This window comes from Haematobia irritans, chromosome 4, assembly GCF_050003625.1.
Source record: "Haematobia irritans isolate KBUSLIRL chromosome 4, ASM5000362v1, whole genome shotgun sequence".
Taxonomy (NCBI): domain Eukaryota; kingdom Metazoa; phylum Arthropoda; class Insecta; order Diptera; family Muscidae; genus Haematobia; species Haematobia irritans.
Window position 1 is genome coordinate 109,378,858 of NC_134400.1, and position 26,395 is coordinate 109,405,252.

At 36.0% G+C, this 26,395-nt stretch overlaps 1 protein-coding gene across 1 annotated transcript; it reads right to left on the reverse strand.

Annotated features, from left to right (window-relative positions):
* Nucleotides 1-5,378: 5,378 nt before the first annotated feature.
* LOC142233929 (pupal cuticle protein Edg-78E-like) lies at nucleotides 5,379-6,362 on the reverse strand. The gene is made up of 2 exons (XM_075304990.1): nucleotides 6,276-6,362; nucleotides 5,379-6,140 (listed from the first exon to the last, which is right to left on the reverse strand). Exons 1-2 carry the CDS (start codon nucleotides 6,285-6,287, stop codon nucleotides 5,688-5,690), a joined length of 465 nt encoding a protein of 154 aa, XP_075161105.1. The 5' UTR covers nucleotides 6,288-6,362; the 3' UTR covers nucleotides 5,379-5,687.
* Nucleotides 6,363-26,395: the final 20,033 nt, after the last annotated feature.

The following is a 26,395-nucleotide window of genomic DNA, read 5'->3' on the forward strand; positions in this document are numbered from 1 at the left end:
CGGTCCATAATTATATATAGCCCCCATATAAACCGATCCCCAGATTTGGCTTGTGGAGCCTAAAAGAGAAGCAAATTTCATCCGATCCGGCTGAAATTCGGCACAGGGTGTTGGTATATGGTCTCTAACAATCAGGCAAAAATTGGTCCACATCGGTCCATAATTATATATAGCCCCCATATAAACCGATCCCCAGATTTGGCTTGCGGAGCCTCAAAGAGAAGCAAATTTCATCCGATCCGGCTGAAATTTGGTACATGATGTTGGTATATGGTCTTTAACAACCATGCAAAAATTGGTCCACATCGGTCCATAATTATATATAGACCCCATATAAACCGATCTCCAGATTTGGCTTGCGAAGCCTCAAAGAGAAGCAAATTGCATCCGATCCGGCTGAAATTTGGTACATGGTATTGGCATATGGTCTTTAACAACCGTGCAAAAATTGGTCCACATCGGTCCATAATTATATATAGCGCCCATATAAACCGATCCCCAGATTTGGGTTGCGGAGCCTCAAAGAGAAGCAAATTTCATCCGATCCGCCTGAAATTTGGTACATGATATTGGTATATGGTCTCTAACAACCATGCAAAATTTGTCCACATCGGTTCATAATTATATATAGCCCCCATATAAGCCGATCCCCAGATTTGGCTTGCGAAGTCTCCAAGAGAAGCAAATTTCATCCAATCCGGTTGTAATTTTGAACATGGTGTTAGTATATGATCTTTAACAACCGTGCCAGAATTGGTCCATATCGGTCCATAATTATATATAGCCCCCATATAAAACGTTCTCCAGATTTGACCTCCGGAGCCTCTTGGAGGAGCAAAATTCATCCGATCCGGTTCAAATTAGGAACGTGGTGTTAGCATATGGTCGCTAACAACCTTACCAAAATTGGTCCAATCACACAAAAATTGGTCCATATCGGTTCATAATCATGGTTGCCACTAGCGCCAAAAATAATCTACCAAAATTTTATTTATATAGAAAATTTTGTCAAAATTTTATTTCTATAGAAAATTTTGTCAAAATTTTGAGAAAGATTTTCAAAATTTTATTACTATAGAAAATTTTGTTCAAATTTAATTCGGTTCATAATCATGGTTGCCACTCGAGCAAACAATAATCTACCAAGATTTTATTTCTGTACAATATTTTGTCAAAAGCTTATTTCTATAGAAAATTTTGTCAAAATTTTTATTTCTATAGAAAATCTTGTGAAAATTTTATTTCTATAGAAAATTTTGTTAAAATTTTATTTCTGTAGAAAATTTTGTCAAAATGTTATGTCAACTTTGTCAAACTGAATTATATACGTATTGGATCGATCTTTTTTGATTTAATATATACCACGTATGGACTTACATACAATTTAGAAGATGGTGTTAGGAGGTTTTAAGATACCTTGCCATCGGCAAGCGTTACCGCAACTTAAGTAATTCGATTGTGGATGGCAGTGTTTAGAAGAAGTTTCTACGCAATCCATGATGGAGGGTACATAAGCTTCGGCCTGGCCGAACTTACGGCCGTATATACTTGTTTTGGAAATAATTCGTCAACTTCTGAACGGATAGAGATGTTGTTGTAGGTTTTCCATTATTAGTCGCTGTTTTTCATATGTTTGTGTGTAAAAATTATATGTTTGGAACTAACATTTTTTAACACAATATTTTTAAGTGCAAGCATATAATGTTCATATACTAGCATAACATGTTTGAGACATATATGTTAATATGTTAGAACATATTATGTTTGGGATATAAACTGTTTGTAAATATAATACGCTTAAATGCAAACATATATTAATTTAGAAATAGCCTATAAACATATATGTGTTTGGAAAGAGAGACCTAGAGAGTACGTATGCTGCAAGTAAAATAATGGAAGTGACAAATTCGCGCCTTAAATATATATCCACACAAAGAAACTTTCATTAAAATTTTTTTCTACCAGTGCCCTAAGGTGAAACATAACATGTTTGAACAATACAAACAATATTTTGCTTGGACCAATCGTGAAAATATATATGCTTGAAGCAAAATGTGATTGGGGTATATGTTACAGAAGCGATTTGTTTGAGGGTGCAGAGCTTTAGCCGACTTAAATTTTAAGTGTATACACTGTAAGAAGAGTTTTCTTTTCTGAGAAACAAACAAAGTTTTCTTTTGAAGGTAAATTTTTATACCCTAAACCACATAGTTGTCACGGTATAATAACTTTGATCTGCCAAAAAATGTACCTACCAGAAATATTGATTTGATACCGATCGACTTAGAATCACCTCCTGAGTCGATCAAGCTCTTGGTGTCCGTCCGTCTGTCCATGTATTTGTTGTTCACAGGATTCCGGTCGCAATTATATTTGGAAGAAATCGGATCAAATTTAGATATAGCTCCCATATATATGTATCGCTCGATTTCGATTTTCATCAAAATCGATTGCATCAAAATTGGCACCAAGTAATCTGTTTCATCACTCTTCAAGTCTTCAAAATTTCATCGAAATCGGTTCAGACTTAGATATAGCTCCCATATATATGTATCGCCCGATTTTGTCAAATTTGGCCATAAAACCCTTATTTAACAACCGATCTTACTCAAAGTTGGCTTACTCTAATTTTCTATATGTGCGCAAAATGATGGATACCGGTTCCGATTTAGATATACTTAGCTCCCATATATATGCATTGCCTGATTTTCTAAAATTTGGTCATAATAGCCGTATGTAATAACCGATCTTACTCAAATTTAGCACGAGATAACCTTCTGTGGTATCAAACAAACCTGCAAAATATCATCCAAATCGGTTCAGATTTAGATATACCTCACATACATATATATGTATCGCCCGATTTTGAAAAATTTCCCCTGATAACCTAATTTGTGGACATAGTGCCCTCATTTATTAACCAATCTTACTCAAGTTTAGTATAAGGTAATCCTCTGTAATATCAACCAAACCTTTAAACTATAATCTGAATCGGTTTAGATTTAGATATATCTCCCACATATATATCGCTCAATTTTCATAAATTTCCCCTAATAACCCTATTTTTTACCATAATAGCCTAATTTATTAACCGATCTTACTCAAATTTAGTACAAGGTAACCTTCTCTGGTATCGATTAAACCTGCAATATGTTATCGAAATTGGTTCAGATTTAGATAAAGCTCCCGTGTATATGCATCTCCCGATTATCTCAAATTTGACCATAATACTCTTATTTATTAACCAATTTCCAAATTAGATGTATTAGCCGATCGTATTTGGATAAAACTCTCATAAACATGTACCCCTTAATGTTCTTAAAAATGGAAATGCGGTTTATTTCCCAAACCTATGCCAATGATACCCCACAAATGGGTGTTTACTAATTCAGTGTGGGTGGTTTAGGGTATGATATTGTCGGGCCCGCCCGACTTTCTACTTTACTTACACACTGTTAGAAAAATATGTTTTTCATATGTTCCGATATAAACAAAATGTGTTTCGGGCACAATTTTTAAACACAATATATTTAAGTGCCAACATGTAATGTTCCTTTACTAACACTAAATGTTTGGGACACATATGTTAATATGTTAAAATATATTATGTTTGGGGCATGAATGTTTCATAAAAATAATATGTGTGAATGTAAACATATATAAATTTACAAATTTCGAGTAAACATATATATGTTTACAATTTCTGTGAAACGGTTGTATGTTGTTTCGGAAACTGCTTTATGATAAGGCCAAAAATTTGATATGCTTAAGTCTAAATATTATTTAATTTGAATATTAGAATGAGTATTCGGAGTAAAGAGAATAGACATTCGGAACCAAGAGCATAGAGATTTGAAAAAACAGCATGTGTTTTCGCCTTGAGAGGAGAATTTTATGTATGTGTGGACAAGTGTTTTGTTTATCATTTTGGCGTTATGGACACACATTTTTTAACGGCCTTAAAGGTAAAAATGAAATTAAGTACGAAGCACGATAAATTTTAAAGGCATTTAAAATGGTGTACATTATAAAATTATTTATGTATATTTATACTCTTCTTTTGTTAGAGTTTTGGATTTTCTTCCAAAATTTCAAACTAAACCAAAAACAGTTTTTTGATATAAAATTGTTATTTTTGCAAAAAAAAATAATAGTATTTTATTCATAAGCCATTTCGTTTATATCAAGCACTGTTTCTGAATGTAAATCTTTAATAACCCACATTTCGAAGTTTCATTATAAAAATTTAATATATTTAGTATAAATGTCTAAATTACAAAAAAATTGGTTCGGTCGGAGCAGGAATTGAACCCACGACCCTTTGCATGCAAGGCACACATGCTAACCACTGCTCCACGTGGCCAACAAATGTATGTTTGTTTTAAATAATGTTATGTTTGCATGGGCTCGTGGGCGCTGCAAACTATGCTATATAAATGTAACTTATAACGATAATTGTCTACTGGTGACTATAACTGCTACGTAGCCCAGTGGATAGTGTGTTGGCTTACAAACTGTATGGTCCTCGGTTCGATTCTCCGTCCAGGCGAAAGGTAAAATTTAAAAAATTTATAAAATTGAATAATTTCTTTAACATTATTTGTATTTCAGAAAAAGATACCAAGAACTAAAAGTTTCGTGGAAGTGAAAATTATGTTAGGGAATGAGCACAATCTTCTTTGGGGAAAATTCTTCCAGGCATATAACAGTTTTGGGCTCAAAATGCTTCCAAACATATAATATGTTCACATAAAACAAACATATTAATGTTTCGGCAGTATCCAATAATATATGTGCTTCCTGCAAAATATGTTTGGAACATATGTTAGAGAAGCGATTTTTTTTGAGGGTGCATGTGTAATAATAGACTCAATATTAGTGTCATACTAACGCTGTAGATGCCAAATCAACTAACATATAGCTCCTAATCTCAGACATTTCTTTTCAGATTGTGATAAAACTCTCATAAACATGTACCCTTTAATGTTCTGAAATATGGAAATGCGGTTTATCTTCCAAACCTTTACCAAATGCTTATATTTACTAATTCAGTAGGGATGGTTTAGGGTATTATATAGTCGGCCCCGCCTGACTTTCTACTTTCTTTACTTGTTTTCTTTAAGACCAAAAAAAGTTGGCTATAAAAAATTTCGTTGTGTTTTCTCGGGCGAATCAGATATTTTTGATACCTTTCTATGGGAGGTACGAGAAGGAGTGGTCCCACCGGAAGCGAACTTTGCATCTTTCTTAGTAAAGCCCTTCGCTTTTCTAAGACACCCCCTTCTATTTGTATCCATTCGTTGTGTGGTTTCGAAGCACTGTGCGGTGGCTCCCATCATCAAGTAACTAGAAAAACAAATATACATATTTTTTTCAAATGGCAAATTACCTATATATTATTTAACAAAAATCTATAAAATTAACAAAAACATGTTCATAATTTTTCGCAGTTTTTGAGTACTGCCGGTGAAGTAGTAAGACAAGCAAACAATTGGCAATGGAAGAAGGATCCTTCGTAGTTCGATGAGCGATGTTAGACCTATGTATATAAAGATGGGAATCGATAGATGGTGATATACAATAATACAAAATGGAATGGAATTTAAAAATTAAATGAAATCACAGTATCGCAGACACGAACAAGGGTTTTTTTTTTTTTGTTTTTGGTTTTCTGTTGACTGGCTGATTTAGTATCTACGGTAGGGTCCTTGTTGCTGAGCTTGTTGATGGTGGAAAGGCTGGGGCTGTTGTTGTTGCTGTCTTGAGGAGGCTTGTTGTTCGTGGTGACGATGGTGTTGTTCCTCTTCTTCGTGGTAGGGATGATTACGATTGTATTCCAAAGACTTAAGGATGGCTTCTGGAATTGGTGGTGGTGTTGGCAGATGGGCACCTTGTGGTTGGAAACCATTTTCATCGGCTGTATAGGTGAGTTGAATCAATTCTCCCTCTGGTGTGTAGTACTGCGATGAGCCAGTGGCATAATGTCCTCCAATACCAGACTCTTGCTGGGCAATTCCATTGGTGGTATCGAATTGATAATTGTAGCTGCCATCCTCATGGATTTCGTTAACGTAACTGCGAGTTTCGGCTTGATAATCCGCTGCCAAGGCCATACCACAAATGGCAATCGATACAATGAACTGAAAAAGAGATCACATATCAAAAACAAAAAAAAAAAAAAACAAATATTTCATATATCTTTAATATGTCCTTGATAGCACCCTGATATCTAAGCTCTACCAGGAAGTCATTCCCTCCATCTCTGGAGAACTTACAAATCTGAACATTTTTGTTAGGCTTGGTGAAGATAGTTGGTGTTTGACTTAGAAAAAGATGTTAAATCTTAAAGATCTAAACTGTGTATAATGTATTTGTGGCAAATCTCCGCATATTTATATGCGAAGAATTTAATTGCAGTCGTTCCCCCAAAAACCATGTATGTCGCTTACATTATGGAATAACCAAAATTAAAAAAAAAAAAAACAACCACCGACAAATCTTAATACTCTTTTTTTTTTTTTTAATTCTTCGAACTGAAATCGCAGTCATGTACAATTATTGTGCAGTCTCCATAGATAAATGGATGTGTAGACGGACGGACAGATGATGTGTCGGTTTAAATCTGTGTGATGGAAAAATTAAAGGCGAGTTAAAGATGAAGATCGAGTTCATGCTGATGATGATGATGATGGTGGTAGGTTTAAAGACTAGACCAACACATCATTATTCCATTGAGTATATAACAACCGATACTAATTATTTACACTACAAAAGACATGTATTACACATTTTTGAATGATCACTTGGATTATAAGTGTTCACATTCTACAGCAACGAGGCACATTGGGCAATGTAGGTAACTATCTATAAATTTCTCCGAACATTGCGTCATACCAAATGTTACACTGACGGCACAAGGTCCATATACGTTCGCACTTATTAATTTGCAATTTTTTTTATAAAAAAAAACTCTCAGACAATGATAATTTGCGTGTAATAAGAAAAAATAAATGTCTGCTGTTTTCCTAAGGCATTAACATACCTACTCTTAAGTTCTTTGTATACTTTCCACCATAAGATGAGAAATATACACGGACGAAAAAGTCTATTTTTCATATCTTTGGATGTAAAAATTATATGTTTGGAACTCAATTTTTTAGCACATTATTCTTAAGTTAAAGCATAAACTAGTATAACATGTTTGGGACATATATGTAAATATGTTAGAACATATTATACTTGGGACATTGTATTTTCTTAAATATAATGTCTCTGGATGATCGTATTAACATTATATGTTTAGAAATGTCAGAGAGAGAGAGAGAGAGCGAATAGAGAGAATGTATTTGCATTCATTTTGGTATGTGTCTGGCACGTGAAAGAGGCATCCAAAAATTTTAAATGTTTAAGTCTAAACATTATTGAATTTAAGCCTTCAATGTGTTGTTTTCTTGTGGTCGACATTTTACGATCAGGAAAAAGTAATAAAATAGCGGAGAGCTTTAACAATTTATGAACAAATTTATTTAAAATATGAAGAAAGGAATTACCTATTTGGGGTCTTACAAAAAGATATGCAACCAATTTTCGGTTTGAACAAATTCTAACAAGTATATACGGCCGCAAGTTCGGCCAGGCCGAATCTTATGTACCCACCACCATGGATTGCGTAGAAACTTCTACGAAAGACTGTCATCCACAATCGAATTACTTGGGTTGTGGTATCTTAAAACTTCTTACTCCTGCATGGTTGTTGGATTCCATATACTAACATCACGTACCAAATTTCAACCGAATGGGAAGTATTTTGCTCTTCCAAGGGGCTTTATATGGGGCCTATATATAATTATGGACCGATATCGACCAATTTTTGCATGGGAGTTTGAGGCCATATATTAACACCACGTACCAAATTTCAACTGAATCAGATGAATTTTGGTCTTCCAAGAGGTTCCGGACGTCAAATCTGGTGATCGGTTTATATGGGGGCTATATATAATTATGAGCCGATGTGGACCAATTTTTGCATGGTTGTTAGAGACCATATACTAACATCACGTACCAAATTTCAGCCATATCGGATGAAATTTGCTTCTCTTAGAAGCCTCGCAAGCCAAATCGGGGGATCGGTTTATATGGGGGCTATATATAATTATGGACCGATGTGGACCAATTTTTGCATGGTTATTCGAGACCATATACTAACACCATGTACCAAATTTCAGCCGGATCGGATGAAATTTGCTTCTCTTAGAGGCCTCGCAAGCCAAATCGGGGGATCGGTTTATATGGGGGCTATATATAATTATGGACCGATGTAGACCAATTTTTGCATGGTTGTTAGAGACCATATACTGACACCATGTACCAAATTTCAGCTGGATCGGATGAAATTTGCTTCTCTTAGGGGCCTCGCAAGCCAAATCGGGGGATCGGTTTATATGGGGGCTATATATAATTATCGACCGATGTGGACCAATTTTTGCACGGTTGTTAGAGACCATATACTAACACCATGTACCAAATTTCAGCCGGATCGGATGAAATTTGCTTCTCTTAGGGGCCTCGCAAGCCAAATCGGGGGATCGGTTTATATGGGGGCTATATATAATTATGGACCGATGTGGACCAATTTTTGCATGGTTGTTAGGGACCATATACTAACACCATGTACCAAATTTCAGCCGGATCGGATGAAATTTGCTTCTCTTAGAGGCCTCGCAAGCCAAATTTTGGGGTCCGTTTATATGGGGGCTATACGTAAAAGTGGACCGATATGGCCCATTTGCAATACCATCCGACCTACATCAATAACAACTACTTGTGCCAAGTTTCAAGTCGATAGCTTGATTCGTTCGGAAGTTAGCGTGATTTCAACAGACGGACGGACGGACGGACGGACGGACGGACGGACGGACGGACGGACGGACGGACGGACGGACGGACGGACATGCTCAGATCGACTCAGAATTTCACCACGACCCAGAATATATATACTTTATGGGGTCTTAGAGCAATATTTCGATGTGTTACAAACGGAATGACAAAGTTAATATACCCCCCATCCTATGGTGGTGGGTATAAAAATATATATGTTTGAAGCAGAATATGTTTGGGTGTATATGTTACAGAGTCGATTTCTATACCCTCCACCATAGAATGGGGGATATATTAACTGTGTCATTCCGTTTGCAACATATCGAAATATTGGTCTAAGACCCCATAAAGTATATATATATTCTGGGTCGTGGTGAAATTCTGAGTCGATCTTCCATCTGTTGAAATCACACCAACAGCCGAACGAAACAAGCTATCGACTTGAAACTTGGCAGAAGTAGTTGTTATTGATGTAGCTCGGATGACATTGCAAATGAGCCATATTAGGACCACTTTTACGTATAGCCCCCATATAAACCGATCCGCAGATTGAGCTTGCGGGGCCTCTTGGAAGGGAAAATTTCATCCGATCAGGTTGAAATTTGGTACGTGGTGTTAGTATAATGTCTCTAACTACCATGCGAATATTGGTCCATATGGGTTCATAATTATATTTAGCTCCCATATAAACAAATCCCCAGATTAAGCTTACAGAGCCTCTTGGAGGAGTAAATTTCATCCGATCAAGTTGAAATTTGGTACGTGGTGTTAGTATATAGTCTCTAATATTCATGCAAAAATTGATCCATTTCGGTCCATAATTATATATAGCCCCAATTAAACCAATCCCCAGATTTGCCTTTCGGAGCCTCTTGGGGGGGGGGGAGGTGGGAATTTCATCCGATCATGTTGAAATTTGATACGTAGTGTTAATATATTGACTCTAACATCCATGCGAATATTGGTCCATATGGGTTCATAATTATATTTAGCTCCCATATAAACAAATCCCCAGATTAAGCTTACGGAGCCTCTTGGAGGAGTAAATTTCATCCGATCAAGTTGAAATTTGGTACGTGGTGTTAGAATATAGTCTCTAATATTCATGCACAAATTGGTCCATATCGGTCCATAATTATATATAGCCCCCATATAAACCGATCCCCAGGTTTGGCTTTTGGAACCTCTTGGAGGAGTAAATTTCATCCGATCAGGTTGAAATTTCATAAGTGGTGTTAGTATATAGCCTCCATATAAACCGATCCCAATATAGGTCCACAATTATATAGCCTCCAGATAAACTGATTTTTAGGACTTACTTCCTGAGCCTTATAATCATTTATAGACTCTCCTATACACGCAAAAAAATAATTCTTTCCTCCCAAACGAAATGTTAGACAAACAAAGTTCGTTTCTCTTTTGCGTTTTGCTTTAAGGAATTTTATTTGGAAGAAAAGTATATACTTTCTGTGATAAACGTTTATTCTTTTCCAGGATGTAAAAACAATTTCATAAAGACTAACTCAAAAAAAAATCTATTCTGGCTCATTGAAGTTTCCCTCACATCATTCTGACTTCCACGAGGTTTTTTTAGTTCTTAGCGCCTTTTTCTGTAATACAAACAATGTAAAGAAATTATTCGATTTTATAAATTTTTCAAATTTTCAATTTTTACGGAGAATCGAACCGCGGACCATGCAATTTGTAAGCCAAAACACTATCCATTGAGCTATGTAACTGTTATTGTCATCAATAGACAATTATCCATAGATGTATATAGCATAGCTTGCGGCGTCCACGATCCGACTAAACAAACTTTATTTAACAGAAACATACATTTAGTTGGGCACCCTGGAGCAGTGGTTGCTACGTCCGCCTTACATACCAAGGGTCCCTGCTTCAACCGAACACCAAACAGTTTATTTTTGTTATACCCTCCACCATAGGATGGGGGGTATATTAACTTTGTCATTCCGTTTGTAACACATCGAAATATTGCTCTAAGACCCCATAAAGTATATATATTCTGGGTCGTGGTGAAATTCTGAGTCGATCTGAGCATGTCCGTCCGTCCGTCCGTCTGTTGAAATCACGCTAACTTCCGAACGAAACAAGCTATCGACTTGAAACTTGGCACAGTTGTTATTGATGTAGGTCGGATGGTATTGCAAATGGGCCATATCGGTCCACTTTTACGTATAGCCCCCATATAAACGGACCCCCAAATTTGGCTTGCGAGGCCTCTAAGAGAAGCAAATTTCATCCGATCCGGCTGAAATTTGGTACATGGTGTAAGCCTCTAAGAGAAGCAAATTTCATCCGATCCGGCTGAAATTTGGTACATGGTGTTAGTATATGGTCTCTAACAACCATGCATAAATTGGTCCATATCGGTCCATAATTATATATAGCCCCCATATAAACCGATCACCAGATTTGACCTCCGGAGCCTCTTAGAAGACCAAAATTCATCTGATTCAGTTGAAATTTGGTACGTGATGTTAATATATGGTCTCAAACACACATGCAGAAATTGGTCGATATAAGTCCATAATTATATACAGGCCCCATATAAACCGATCCCCAGATTTGACCTCCGGAGCACCTTGGAAGAGCAAAATTCTTCCCATGCGGTTGAAATTTGGTACGTGATTTTAGTATAGGGTATGCAACAACCATGCAGGAATTGGTTCCTATCAGTCCATAATAATATATAGCACCCATATAAACCGATCCCCAGATTTGACCTCCGGTGTCTTTTGGAGAAGGTTGAAATTTGGTACGTGGTGGTATCATATGATATTTAACAACCATGTGAGTTGAAATTTGTGGATGACAGTCTTTCGTAGAAGTTTCTACGCAATCCATGGTGGAGGGTACATAAGATTCGGCCTGGCCGAACTTACGACCGTATATACTTGTTTTTTTTTTTACATATATTCCAGATATGTTCGGAAGATTCTGAAAAGATGTTCAACATTACATACTACTATATTAAATTTACACTATGAAACTATAAAATGTGTCTTATTAAAGACTTAAAGTCAGTAAAGAGCAGTGTTTGCTATAAATGAAATGGACTGTGTTGTTGGTTCATAAATAATTTTTTTTTATTAAAAAAAAAAATTTGTAAAAAACGAATTTTTTGGTGATAAAAATATAAAATTTTCGAAGAAATTCGAAAAACTCTAAGAAAAGAAAAACGTTTTCGGTACACGTTTTCCAAATGTTTTTTTTTTTTTTGCGTGTATATACCGCTCAAAAACTGATTTATAAAAAAATTTTCGTGACTCACGCGTGAGTCGTGCGGTAAATTAATCATAATATTATTCGTGAGTTACGATATTTTTCGTGAGTCACGATATTTTTCGTGAGTCACGATATTTTTCGCGAGTCACGACGTTTTCATGCGTGAGTGTGCGTGAGTACAAATTTTCTTTTCGTGAGTGTGCGCCAGCGTTTGTAATAGTGTTTAGTTAAAATTTTCTAAAAATAATTTAAATTTTCTAAAATTAACCATTTTTTTTCTTCCTGATGGGTTCACTGTTTATACCTTGCGCCACACTGTGGAACAGGGTATTATAAGTTAGTGCATACGTTTGCAACACCCAGAAGGAGACAAGATAGACACATGGTGTCTTTGGCAAAAATGGTCAGGGTGGACTCTTGAGTCGATATAGCGATGTCCGTCTGTCCGTGAACACATTTTTGTAATCCAAGTCTAGGTCGCAGTTTTAGTCCAATCGACTTCAAATTTGGCACAAATATGTGTTTTGGCTCAGAATAGATCCCTATTGATTTAGGAAGAAATCGATATGGACTTATATGGCCCCAGAAGCCAGAGTTTTACCCCAATTTGGTTGAAATTTTGCACTAGGAGTACAATTAGTAGTGTAGTCAAGTGTGCCAAATTTTATTGAAATCGGTTAAGATTTAGATATAGCTCCCATATATATCGTTCTACCGATTTACACTCATATGACCACAGTGGCCAATCTTTTACTCCGATTTAATTTAAATTTTGCACAGGGAGTAGAATTGGCATTGTAGCTATGCGTGCCAAATTTGGTTGAAATCGGTTCTGATTTAGATATAGCTCCCATATATAGCTTTCGCCCGATTTACACTCATATGACCACAGAGGCCAATTTTTTGCTCCGATTTAGTTGAAATTTTGAACAGGGAGTAGAGTAGTAGATTAGCATTGTTGCTATGCGTGCCAAATTTGGTTGAAATCGGTTCAGATTTATATATAGCTCCCATATATATGTTTTTCTGATTTCGACAAAAATGGTCAAAATACCCACATTTTCCTTGTAAAATCGCCACTGCTTAGTCGAAAAGTTGTAAAAATGACTCTAATTTTCGAAAACTTGTAATACATATCGAGCGATAAATCATAAATAAACTTTTGCGAAGTTTCCTTAAAATTGCTTCAGATTTAAATGTTTCCCATATTGTTTACTAACATTGTGTTCCACCCTAGTGCATTAGCCGACTTAAATTTTGAGTCTATAGATTTTGTAGAAGTCTATCAAATTCTGTCCAGATCGAGTGATATTTAAATGTATGTATTTGGGACAAACCTTTATATATAGCACCCAACACATTTGACGGATGTGATATGGTATCGAAAATTTAGATCTACAAAGTGGTGCAGGGTATAATATAGTCAGCCCCGCCCGACTTTAGACTTTCCTTACTTGTTTTTTACTAACATTGTGTTCCACTTCAGCGCATTAGCCGAGGTGGAACACATTTTCTACCAGTGAATGCCCTAAGGTGAAACATACTAATATGTTTGAACAATACAAACAATATTTTGTTTGGACCAATCCTAAAAATATATATGCTTGAAGCAAAATGTGTTTGGGGTATATGTTACAGAAGCGATTTTTTGAGGTGTTTAGGGTGAAACATAATATGTATGCGCAGTACAAACAATTTTTTGCTTGAACAAATTCTGAAAATATATATGGTTGAAGCAGAATATGTTTGGGAGTATATGTTATAGAGGCAATTTTGCTCGTATTGTGACGGACCTCTATATAGACTTATGTCATATTTTAATTTATTGAACAAATTTGAAATATAAAGTTCTTTTAGACTCCTAAAATGCTAAGCTTTGTCGGTGTGCATTTGGCGTTCGATGTGCAATTTAATGTTTTTTGCACAAATAAATGAATAAGATAATTTACATCAGTTCATTTTTGTTAACCTCCACTATGGAATTACAAATTAGTATTATTAAGGGATTTAGCTATATATTATCCGGAGTCGACTCGTGAGTTGCAGTCGAGGCTGAAGAAAAATGCTAGAGCTGGAGCCAAGCAAAACTGGCTCGACTCCACAGCCCTGAACACAGCCCACTAATTCGTATATACTTGCTATTGTTAGTTTTTTTTTTTTTTTTTTTAATTGGTATAGAACACATTGGAACCCACATTAAAAAACCGTAGTTAAAGGAAAGCAAAATTTAACTTATTTTTATTACAAAAAAAAATATTTGTTTGTAGTTAAATTTTATTCGTTTTTCGAAAATTTCCACAGCCCCATGATTTTTTTTTAAGAGTGTTTCAAACATTTTATGAACTAAACGTGGATATAAAGTTCAATGACCGTACACATAAGTTCAATATGAACTAAAGGAAAAAAAAATTTGTACGATTCCCAAAAATAGTAAGAATGGACTGAAGTATGGGTAAAATCGTCATGATTTGGCACCAATTATTTTATTTCTGTACTTGTAGTTCATTTTTTTTTCTTCAATGAAATGGCGTAATTTCATGAGTTGTAGTTATAAAGTACACCAGGGCATTTCATGGTTTTAACAAGGCTTTGTGGAAATCTCAAAATGTGTAATTTAGTTCAATTTTCGATTTATTCTTGCTATAAAACAATGTACCTTTTTTCTGTGTATATAAAAATCGTTTATAAATTATGATTAATCCTCAGCATTTACAATGTGAAAATTCCGGTAGGAAAAAAAAGAGAGTGCTTTGTTTTCGTTTGAAAAAGTTAAAATACTGATTACAATCATCAACAGTCAATACCCATTAACTCCGTCATTGTCTATGAAATGGTTTTGTGCTGTATTTGGCATTATCGGTTGTTTCAATAAAAAAGTTAATTGCTAGATATTTGGATCAGCCAGCAGCGTACATAATCGTTATGGAAGGGTAAACTAAAGAGTGGTGGAAACAAGTGAGTACATCTCGATTTATTTAAATGATTTGAAGAATCTAGAGCGGAGTGGGAAACTATTCATATTCGCTGACGACAGCATTGTTTTATCCATACTCGCGTGATATAGTGGTAAAGGCTATAGTTGAGAAGGGCGCCACATTGATACTTGAGATCGGGAGCCACCGCGGTGCAATGGTTAGCATGCCCGCCTTGCATACACAAGGTCGTGAGTTCGATTCCTGCTTCGACCGAACACCAAAAAGTTTTTCAGCGGTGGATTATCCCCTTTCAGTAATGCTGATGACATTTCTGAGGGTTTCCAAGGTTCTCTAAGTGGTTTCACTGCAATGGGAAATGCCGTTCGGACTCGGCTATAAAAAGGAGGTCCCTTGCCATTGAGCTTAAAATGGAATCGGGCAGCACTCAGTGATAAGAAAGAAGTTCACGAATGTGGTATCAAAATGGACTGAATGGTCTAAGTGAGCCTGATACTTCGGGCTGCCACCTAACCTAACCTACTTGAGTATGCTGTCATGATTTAACCATGAATCGTCTTACAAACGAACAACGCTTGCAAGTTATTGAATATAGCGTACAAAATTTTACTAAAGATTGTCAACCACAATCGAATTACTTGGGTTTTACGAAAACCAGATTGTTAGGTATAATTTATTTTATATCAAATCTGTGGATCGGTTTAGATAGGAACCCACAAACACCACGTATCAATTTTTTCGAATGAAATTTACTCCCGTAGGTCATATCTGGGGATCGCTTTACTAGAATTTTTGATGTTTTGGTAGATTTTGCAAAATATTCCTCTCTCATTAGTTCCATTTTCTATAAAACTAAAATTTTGTAAAAATTCCTATAGAAATAAAATTTTACAAAAATTCTCTATAGAATTAAAATTTTGCAAAAATTTTCTATAAATCTAAAATTTTCTATAGAAATAAAAATTTGCAAAAATTTTCTATAGAAATAAAACTTTGCAAACAGTTTTTGTTGGATTATTATACCCTGGTATAAAAAAATTAGCTAATTTTAATATTTATATCTCCGAAGGGGGTCTGTTTTCCCTGTTTAAAGTGAATTTGAATATTTAGTAACTACGCTTCTGGGTTCTACTTTCAATGTTATTTGAACTTACTTTCGATTCCGAAACAGCGTAAATAACGGCTTCAAATTAACATTTGTAGTCAATATGACCATCATCATAACCACCAACAATTTAGTCAAATATCATTTACCAATGAGCACTCCTCCCCTTGGCATGGCTATAAGGTTCCATGAAGTTTTACTCAGTAGAGTTTGACCCCCATTTAAAAAGATTTCTTCCACAGATTCACTTCATTCATTCATTCATTCACAATCTTTTTTGCCTTATGAACTTTGGTCGTATTCCAACTCTCTTCTGTTTTCAAATTCGCTCGTACTTCAAAACCCTAGTAATTGCCTTAATTGGAGTCAATACAAATCGTTGATCGACATCATTCACCAACTGACAGAGAGGCACACGCGACGTCGTTACGGCTTGAAGCAATAGCAAAAACAAATCTAAGAGTATGGATTATATGTGCCGACATGAAATCGATCCTATAATTGGCCATTGAATCTTAAATACAAATATCCCTCCGCCCCCCAAGATATCGAGCAACCACCAAAAACAAAAAAAAAACAAATTGATCTAGCCTTTTGTTAAAAGTTTACTTCTTTGCATTTGTATTTTTCAAAGGTAAAGGCTGTTAATGCTCATAATTAAGAGGAGATAGGAGGTATTTCTTTACACATTATTAATCATGACATTGTTATAAAGAGATTTCCATTTTTATTGCCAAATTATTTATTGACGTTTCGTTAATTTTTTATTAGTTGCAATAAAAGAAGTGTTTATTGCTATTTATCATCATGTTCATGGAATTGATTCGATTTGTTTTTGTTTTTGTACTAAATGTGTTAGATATGAGGAAGTAAACACACGCAAAGAAAAAAAACGTTTGGAAAACGTGTATCGAAAACGTTTTTCTTTTGTTAGAGTTTTTTGAATTGCTTCGAAAATTTTAAACTTTTATCACCAAAAAATTCGTTTGTTACAAAATTTTTATTTTTTCAATAAAAAAAGTTATTTTTGAAACAACAACACAGTCCATTTCGTTTATATCAAACACTGTTCTTTTCTGACTTTAGGTCTTTAATAAGACACATTTTACAGTTCAATATTTAATATACTACAATGTAATGTTGATCATTTTTTCGGAATCTTCCGAACATATCTGGAACATATTAAAAAAAAAAAAACTTTGGTCGAAGCAGGGATCGAACCCACGACCCTTGGCATGCAAGTCGGACGTAGCAACCACTGCTCCACGGTGCCAAACTAAATGTTTGTTTTTGTTAAATAAACTTTGTTTATTCGGTTCGTGGGCGCCGCAAGCTATGCTATATAAATATAACTTATATGGATATTTATCTATTGATGACCATAACAGGTACATAGCTCAGTGGTTAGTGTGTTGGCTTACAAAGTGCATGGTCCGTGGTTCGATTCTCCGTCCAGGCGAAAGGTAAAAAAATTTTAATAATTTATAAAATCGTATAATTTCTTCTACATTGTTGGTATTACAGGAAAAGGTGTTAAAAACTAAAAAACCTCGTGGATGTGAGAAAGATGTGAGGGAAAATGCAATTAGCAAGAAAACAATGTTTTTCTTTTTTTTGAGTTTGACTTTATGAAATTGTTTTTACATCCTGGAAAAGAATAAACGTTTATCACAAAAAGTATATACTTTTCTTCCAAATACACTTCCTTACAGTGAAAAGCAAATGTGAAACGAACTTTGTTTGTCTAAAATTTCGTTTGGGAGGAAAGAATTATTTTTTTGCGTGCAGTATGGCGTAAAATTATGGGAGAAAAAAATTAGACTCAACCAAATATGACGACATGCAAAGAAAAAACACGTTAGGAAAACGGTTATCGCAAACGTTGTTCTTCTGAATACAAAAATAATATTTTTATTTTTGCAACAAAGAATTACTTTTTTCCCAAAATCACAGTCCAATTCGTTTATATTAAACATAGTTATTTTCTGACTTCATGTCTTCTGACTTCAATGCTGAACATTCTTTCAAAATCTTGCCAAATATTCAAAAGTTGGATTTGGTACATCGTTTGTAAGAATTGATTTTGATTTGTTTTCTTTAAAAAAAAAATTGTACATCGGCTTTTGTGTGCCCAACAATGTGGTCTATAAATGGATAATTGTGTGTTGATAATATTAGCAGCAAGATGGCCCTGTGGATAGTGTCTTTGCTTACAAACTCTATGGCCGCGGTTCGATCCCCGTCTAGATAAATAGAAAGGCTATTCAGTTCATTGTGATGGTAATGGGGGTATAACAACCCAGCAAAAAGAGCGTCGCCAAAAAAGCAGTGAAAATATTCTTTTTGGATCCGGAAGTGGTGCAAAATTGCCGCAGAAGCGATGAATTTAACATGGGCTTGACATAGGAGGGATGTCCACCATTTTAACAGCTGTTGCACTGAATTTGAATCACTTCTTAGGGTGTGACCCGAATTCAGTAAAATAAAAAATTTTGTAATATTTTGCGAAAAAAATATTTTTTAATTTTCTTTATTGTTTTGGATGCATCCTAACGCTTGTCTGAAACATTTGACCTCAAATATTTCCAAAACTTCGCAATTTTTCTAGCATGGATTTAACATTTTTTTCGAAAAAATCTTAACAAATTTTACTGTATTATTAATTCTTAGTCCGTTTTTAGCCAATTTGAAACCAAAAAAGTTTAAATTCCCCATTCAAAATATGAAAAACGAGAGTTATAAAAAATCGAATTTACCCCCATTTTCATGAAGCTCCGTTAGTGCTCCGTTAGCTAACGAACTTTTAAACCGTACCATGGACATATCTGTCATCTTGCCTATATATTCCACATGCCAGTTAGAAATTTAACTGCTGAAAATTTTTCAGTTAAAGTTAACCAGAGAGAAGATATTTGCAATTTACTTTCTGTTAACTGGCAGTTAAAGCCTAACGGAGCTACAAGAAAATGGCCGTAAAAAAACTTCCTGTGTAATATAGTTAACATGAAGAACACCTTTGGGAGGACATTTTTGGAAGTGCTTTTAAAGCCGTGCTTTTAGAAGAACTTCAACATTTTTTTGCTGGGAAGTTTGTATTTCGGCGAAAACACATTGAAATTTTGATTTCCGGCTATATAAAGTTTATATTCCGACTATCTGTTTGGCTGGCAATGGACTGAATAGTCTAGGTGAGCCTGAAATATCGGGCTGTCACTATACCTAACCTATCTGCCTGGCTTTCCGTCTGTCTGTTGTACATAACAGGTTGGCTGATAAGTCCCCGGTCTAACAAAGAAAAACACATTTTTTTGGTCAAAATTGGTTTTTATTATTCAACATAATTCCCTTCAAGAGCGATACAACGATTATAACGACCTTCCAATTTTTTGATACCATTTTGGTAGTACTCCTTCGGTTTTGCCTCAAAATAGGCCTCAGTTTCGGCGATCACCTCTTCATTGCAGCCAAATTTTTTTCCTGCGAGCATCCTTTTGAGGTCTGAGAACAAGAATAAGTCGCTGGGGGCCAGATCTGGAGAATACGGTGGGTGGGGAAGCAATTCGAAGCCCAATTCATGAATTTTTGTCATCGTTCTCAATGACTTGTGGCACAGTGCGTTGTCTTGGTGGAACAACACTTTTATCTTCATCATATGGGGCCATTTTGCCGCGATTTCGACCTTCAAACGCTCCAATAACGCCATATAATAGTCACTGTTGATGGTTTTTCCCTTCTCAAGATAATCGATAAAAATTATTCCATGCGCATCCCAAAAATCAGAGGCCATTACTTTGCCAGCGGACTTTTGAGTCTTTCCACGCTTCGGAGACGGTTCACCGGTCGCTGTCCACTCAGCCGACTGTCGATTGGACTCAGGAGTGTAGTGATGGAGCCATGTTTCATCCATTGTCACATATCGACGGAAAAACTCGTGTGTATTACGAGTTAACAGCTGCAAACACCGCTCAGAATCATCAACACGTTGTTGTTTTTGGTCAAATGTGAGCTCGCGCGGATCCCATTTTGCACAGAGCTTCCGCATATCCAAATATTGATCCATGATATGACCAACACGTTCCTTTGATATCTTTAAGGTCTCTGCTATCTCGATCAAATTCATTTTACGGTCATTCAAAATCATTTTGTGGATTTTTTGATGTTTTCGTCGGTAACCACCTCTTTCGGGTGTCCACTGCATTCACCGTCCTCCGTGCTCATTTCACTACGCTTGAATTTTGCATACCAATCAATTATTGTTGATTTCCCTGGGGCAGAGTCCGGAAACTCATTATCAAGCCAAGTTTTTGCTTCCACCGTATTTTTCCCCTTTAGAAAACTGTATTTTATCAAAACACGAAATTCATTTTTTTCACAATAACAAAAGTTGCTTCACAAAAAACGCTCTATCTCACAAACTAATTGACTTACAGACGTTAAATTTTGACACGAATCATTTGAGGGTTGGTACTATATAAAAATAATATACATTTAATACTAGCGACGCCATCTATGTGTCAGACCGGGGACTTCTCAGCCAACCTGTTAATCACGATATATCTATATCAGTCCATGTTGGAAATCTAGAAGTATTTAAGTCAAGATCTGCACATAATTTGGTATATATCCGTCCATGTTATGATATATCCCCCACATACACTTAAAAAAAGGTTAACTAGGATCCAAAGATTTTGACCTTCTCTTACCTTTGGTATTGATTCCGAGCCAAAGATGCGGCTTCTTTAAAATAAAGGCATTTTTTAGCGACCTATCTGGTTTTAAATCTAGGACCAATAAAATTAAAATTAGGATACAGATCTCAATTATCAAATTCTCATTCTCTTTTCACAGTTTATTAATAAAGGTACTCACGTGCAAACATATGCCAGTTTAAAAATCCAAATTATAACGGATACTTCAAAGTAAAAAATGTTTTCTTAATTCAAACAAGTATATACGGCCGTAAGTTCGGCCAGGCCGAAGCTTATGTACCCTCCACCATGGGTTGCGTTGAAACATCTTTTAAACACTGCCATCCACAATCGAATTGAACCGGATCGAATGAATTTTGCTCCTCCAAGAGGCTCCGGAGGTCAAATCTGGAGAACGGTTTATATGGGGGCTATATATATAATCATGGACCGATATGGACCAATTTTTGCATGGTTATTAGAGACCATATATCAACACCATGTATCAAATTTCAGCCGAATCGGATGAAATTTGCTTCTCTTTGAGGCTCCACAAGCCAAATCTGGGGATCGGTTTATATGGGGGCTATATATAATTATGGACCGATGCGGACCAATTTTTGCATGGTTGTTAGATACCATATACCAACACCATGTACCAAATTTCAGCCGGATCGGATGAAATTTGCTTCTCTTATTTAGAGGCTCCGCAAGCCAAATCGGGGGATCGGTTTATATGGGGGCTATATATAATTACACCCAGAGAAGGAATATGATCACCTCAAACATGTTTTAAGAGCAAAATGTTATTTTTGGGTGGTGACCATGTAACATGGTTTTCGCAACCATGTTATTTTCTCGGAAATCATGTATCTGATTTCGGCAAGCAGGTTATGTTTGATGAGAAAATAACATTTTAGTGACAAACATGTTACATGGTCACCATACAAAAATAACATTTTGCTCTTGAAACATGTTTGAGGTAATCATATTCCTTCTCTGCGTGTATGGACCGATGTGAACCAATTTTTGCATGGTTATTAGACACCATATACCAACACCATGTACCAAATTTCAGCCGGATCGGATGAAATTTGCTTCTCTTAGAGGCCTCGCAAGCCAAATTTGGGGGTACGTTTATATGGGGGCTATACGTAAAAGTGGACCGATATGGCCCATTTGCAATACCATCCGACCGACATCAATAACAACCACTTGTGCCAAGTTTCAAGTCGATAGCTTGTTTCGTTCGGAAGTTAGCATGATTTCAACAGACGGACGGACGAACATGCTCAGATCGACTCAGAATTTCACCACGACCCAGACTATATATACTTTATGGGGTCTTAGATTAATATTTCGATGTGTTACAAACGGAATGACAAAGTTAATATACCCCCCATCCTATGGTGGAGGGTATAAAAAAAATAAAATTTAACTGCAAACAAGCATCTTTTCTATAAAAATAGGTTAAATTTAGCGTTAGTTTAGCGACGGTTATTTTCTGTATATGCTCAAAAAGTAAAAACGGTGGATCGGTTTATATGGGGGCTGTATCGAAAAATGAGCCGATATAGCACAATCTTCGAACTTGAGCTGCCTGCAAACAAAAGACGGGTTTGTTCAAAATTTCAGAACTGAAGCTAAAATTTAGTGAAGGCTGTTTAGACTTAAACATTTTAATTTTCTGAGATACCTCATTCATGTGCCAGACGCATACCAAAATGATTGCAAGCACATTTATGCACAACGAAATATGCCTCTCTACACCGAAAGAATTCTTTTCGTTAACTTTGAGAAGAATTCCTCATTAACTGTTCTTCGTGAGTTCTTTATTAAAGCAACGAAATTTTCATTTATTTTCTTAAATTTTACGAAGAACATTTTACGAATATACGAAACGTATACCAAATATTCTACATTAACTTTTCTTCTTAAAAAGTTCGTACTTTTAACGAAACTTTCTTCAAATTTCATGACTTTTGTGAAGAAGTTTTTACGAATTTATGAATATTTTACGAAACATTCTGCGTTAAAATTTCTTCATAAAAAGTGCGTAACATTTTCTTTGAAATAACGAAGAAGTTTCATTGATGCTGTAAAATTTCCGTTCACGACATAAAATTGTCTTTGGTAATGCGTTTGAGTGTATTCCTTTATTCAATTTTTTTAATGCATGTCTATGTTACTTCTCATTTGGGTGACAGCATGCTATGAATAAAAACAAGTAAGGAAAGTCTAAAGTCGGGCGGGGCCGACTATATTATACCCTGCACCACTTTGTAGATCTAAATTTTCGATACCATATCACATTCGTCAAATGTGTTGGGTGCTATAAATAAAGGTTTGTCCCAAATACATACATTTAAATATCATTCGATTTGGACAGAATTTGATAGACGTTTACAAAATCTATAGACTCAAAATTTAAGTTGGCTAATGCACTAGGGTGGAACACAATGTTAGTAAAAAACAAGTAAAGAAAGTCTAAAGTCGGGCGGGGCCGACTATATTATACCCTGCACCAACACATCCGCCAAATGTGTTGGGTGCTATATATAAAGGTTTGTCTCAAATACATACATTTAAATATCACTCGATTTGGACAGAATTTGATAGACTTTTACAAAATCTATAGACTCAAAATTTAAGTTGGCTAATGCACTAGGATGGAACACAATTTTAGTAAAAACAAGTAAGGAAAGTCTAAAGTCGGGCGGGGCCGACTATATTATACCCTGCACCACTTTGTAAATCTACATTTTCGATACCATATCACATCCGTCAAATGTGTTGGGTGCTATATATAAAGGTTTGTCCCGAATACATACATTTAAATATCACTCGATTTGGACAGAATTTGATGGACTTCTACAAAATCTATAGACTCCAAATTTAAGTCGGCTAATGCACTAGGGTGGAACACAATGTTAGTAAAAAACAAGTAAAGAAAGTCTAAAGTCGGGCGGGGCCGACTATATTATACCCTGCACCAACACATCCGCCAAATGTGTTGGGTGCTATATATAAAGGTTTGTCTCAAATACATACATTTAAATATCACTCGATTTGGACAGAATTTGATAGACTTTTACAAAATCTATAGACTCAAAATTTAAGTTGGCTAATGCACTAGGATGGAACACAATTTTAGTAAAAACAAGTAAGGAAAGTCTAAAGTCGGGCGGGGCCGACTATATTATACCCTGCACCAACACATCCGCCAAATGTGTTGGGTGCTATATATAAAGGTTTGTCTCAAATACATACATTTAAATATCACTCGATTTGGACAGAATTTGATAGACTTTTACAAAATCTATAGACTCAAAATTTAAGTTGGCTAATGCACTAGGGTGGAACACAATTTTAGTAAAAAATATGGGAAACATTTAAATCTGAAGCAATTTTTTAGGAAATTTTGCAAAAGTTTATTTATGATTTATCGCTCGATATATATGTATTAGAAGTTTAGGAAAATTAGAGTCATTTTTACAACTTTTAGACTAAGCAGTGGCGATTTTACAAGGAAAATGTTGGTCGAAATCAGAAAAACATATATATGGGAGCTAAATCTAAATCTGAACCGATGTCAACCAAATTTGGCACGCATAGCTACAATGCTAATTCTACTCCCTGTGCAAAATTTCAACTAAATCGGAGTTAAAAATTGGCCTCTGTGGTCATATGAGTGTAAATCGGGCGAAAGCTATATATGGGAGATATATCTAAATCTGAACCGATTTCAACCAAATTTGGCACGCATAGCTACGATGCTAATTCTACTCCCTGTGCAAAATTTCAACTAAATCGGAGTTAAAAATTGGCCTGTGTGGTCATATGAGTGTAAATCGGGCGAAAGCTATATATAGGAGACATATCTAAATCTGAACCGATTTCAACCAAATTTGGCACGCATAGCTACAATGCTAATTCTACTCCCTGTGCAAAATTTCAACTAAATCGGAGTCAAAAATTGGCCTCTGTGGTCATATGAGTGTAAATCGGGCGAAAGCTATATATGGGAGCTATATCTAAATCTGAACCGATTTCAACCAAGTTTGACACGCATAGCTACAATGCTAATTCTACTCCCTGTGCAAAATTTCAACTAAATCGGAGCAAAAAATTGGCCTCTGTGGGCAAATGAGTGTAAATCGGGCGAAAGCTATATATCGGAGCTATATCTAAATCTGAACCGATTTGGCTGATATTTTGCAAGTTTTTCGAGACTCATAAAATATTCGGATGTACGGAATTTGAGGAAGATCGGTTGATATACACGCCAATTATGACCAGATCGGTGAAAAATATATATGGCAGCTATATCTAAATCTGAACCGATTTCTTCCAAAATCAATAAGGATCGTCTTTGAGCCGAAACAGGACCCTATACCAAATTTTAGGACAATCGGACTAAAACTGCGAGCTGTACTTTGCACACAAAAATACATCAACAGACAGACAGACGGACAGACAGACAGACAGACAGACAGACAGACAGACAGACGGACAGACAGACAGACAGACAGACAGACGGACGGACATCGCTAAATCGACTCAGAATTTAATTCTAAGACGATCGGTATACTAAACGATGGGTCTCAGACTTTTCCTTCTTGGCGTTACATACAAATGCACAAACTTATTATACCCTGTACCACAGTAGTGGTGAAGGGTATAATGAAGCAACCAAACTAGGTTAGGTTAGGTTAGGTGGAAGCCCGATGTAACAGGCTCACTTAGACTATTCAGTCCATTGTGATCATCAATGTGGTGGTGAACTTCTCTTCAACCAAACTAAAAGTTATTCAAAAACTTAAGATGTAAAGTAAAGGGTGATACGGTCAAAATTTGGTCAATATAAACTTGACGTATTTCTTTCAATTTTGCATTTAAAAAAACTGAACACCCCTCATTTTGAAGATGTGTGTATGTAGAATGTTGCTCCTATTTTGATTTTGGAATTCACTCTTCAGTTGTCAAAATGCCGTCCAAGCAAGAAGAGCAGCGTATCAAAATTTTTCTCGCGCATCGCGAAAATCCGATGCGTGCGAGTACGCAAAGCTGGCAAAATCGCTAAAAGTTGTCAAATCAACCGTTACAAATGTAATTAAAGTGTTTGGGGAACGTTTGTCGACAGCCAGGAAGTCTGGATCGGGGGGGAATCGAAAACCGGAAGCCGCTGAGACGACAAAGAGAGTTGCCGGTAGTTTCAAGCGAAACCCTAACCTCTCTCTCCGAAATGCCGCAAATAAGCTGGGTGTATCGTCTACAACCGTGCATCGAGCCAAAAAACGAGCCGGACTATCGTCACAGCCGACTACAAGCAGCCGGACTATCGTCAAAGCCGACTACAAGCAGCTTCCGGGACAGGAGTTTTATACGGCAAAAGGAAGGGGAAAGGTAGCAGATATTTTCAAGCACATAAAACTGTCAAAGTTCGCAAAGAAATATCTGGTTTGGCAAGCCATCTGTACCTGTGGCTTGAAAAGCAGCATTTTCATAGCTTCCGGGACTGTCAACCAAGAAATTTACGTGAA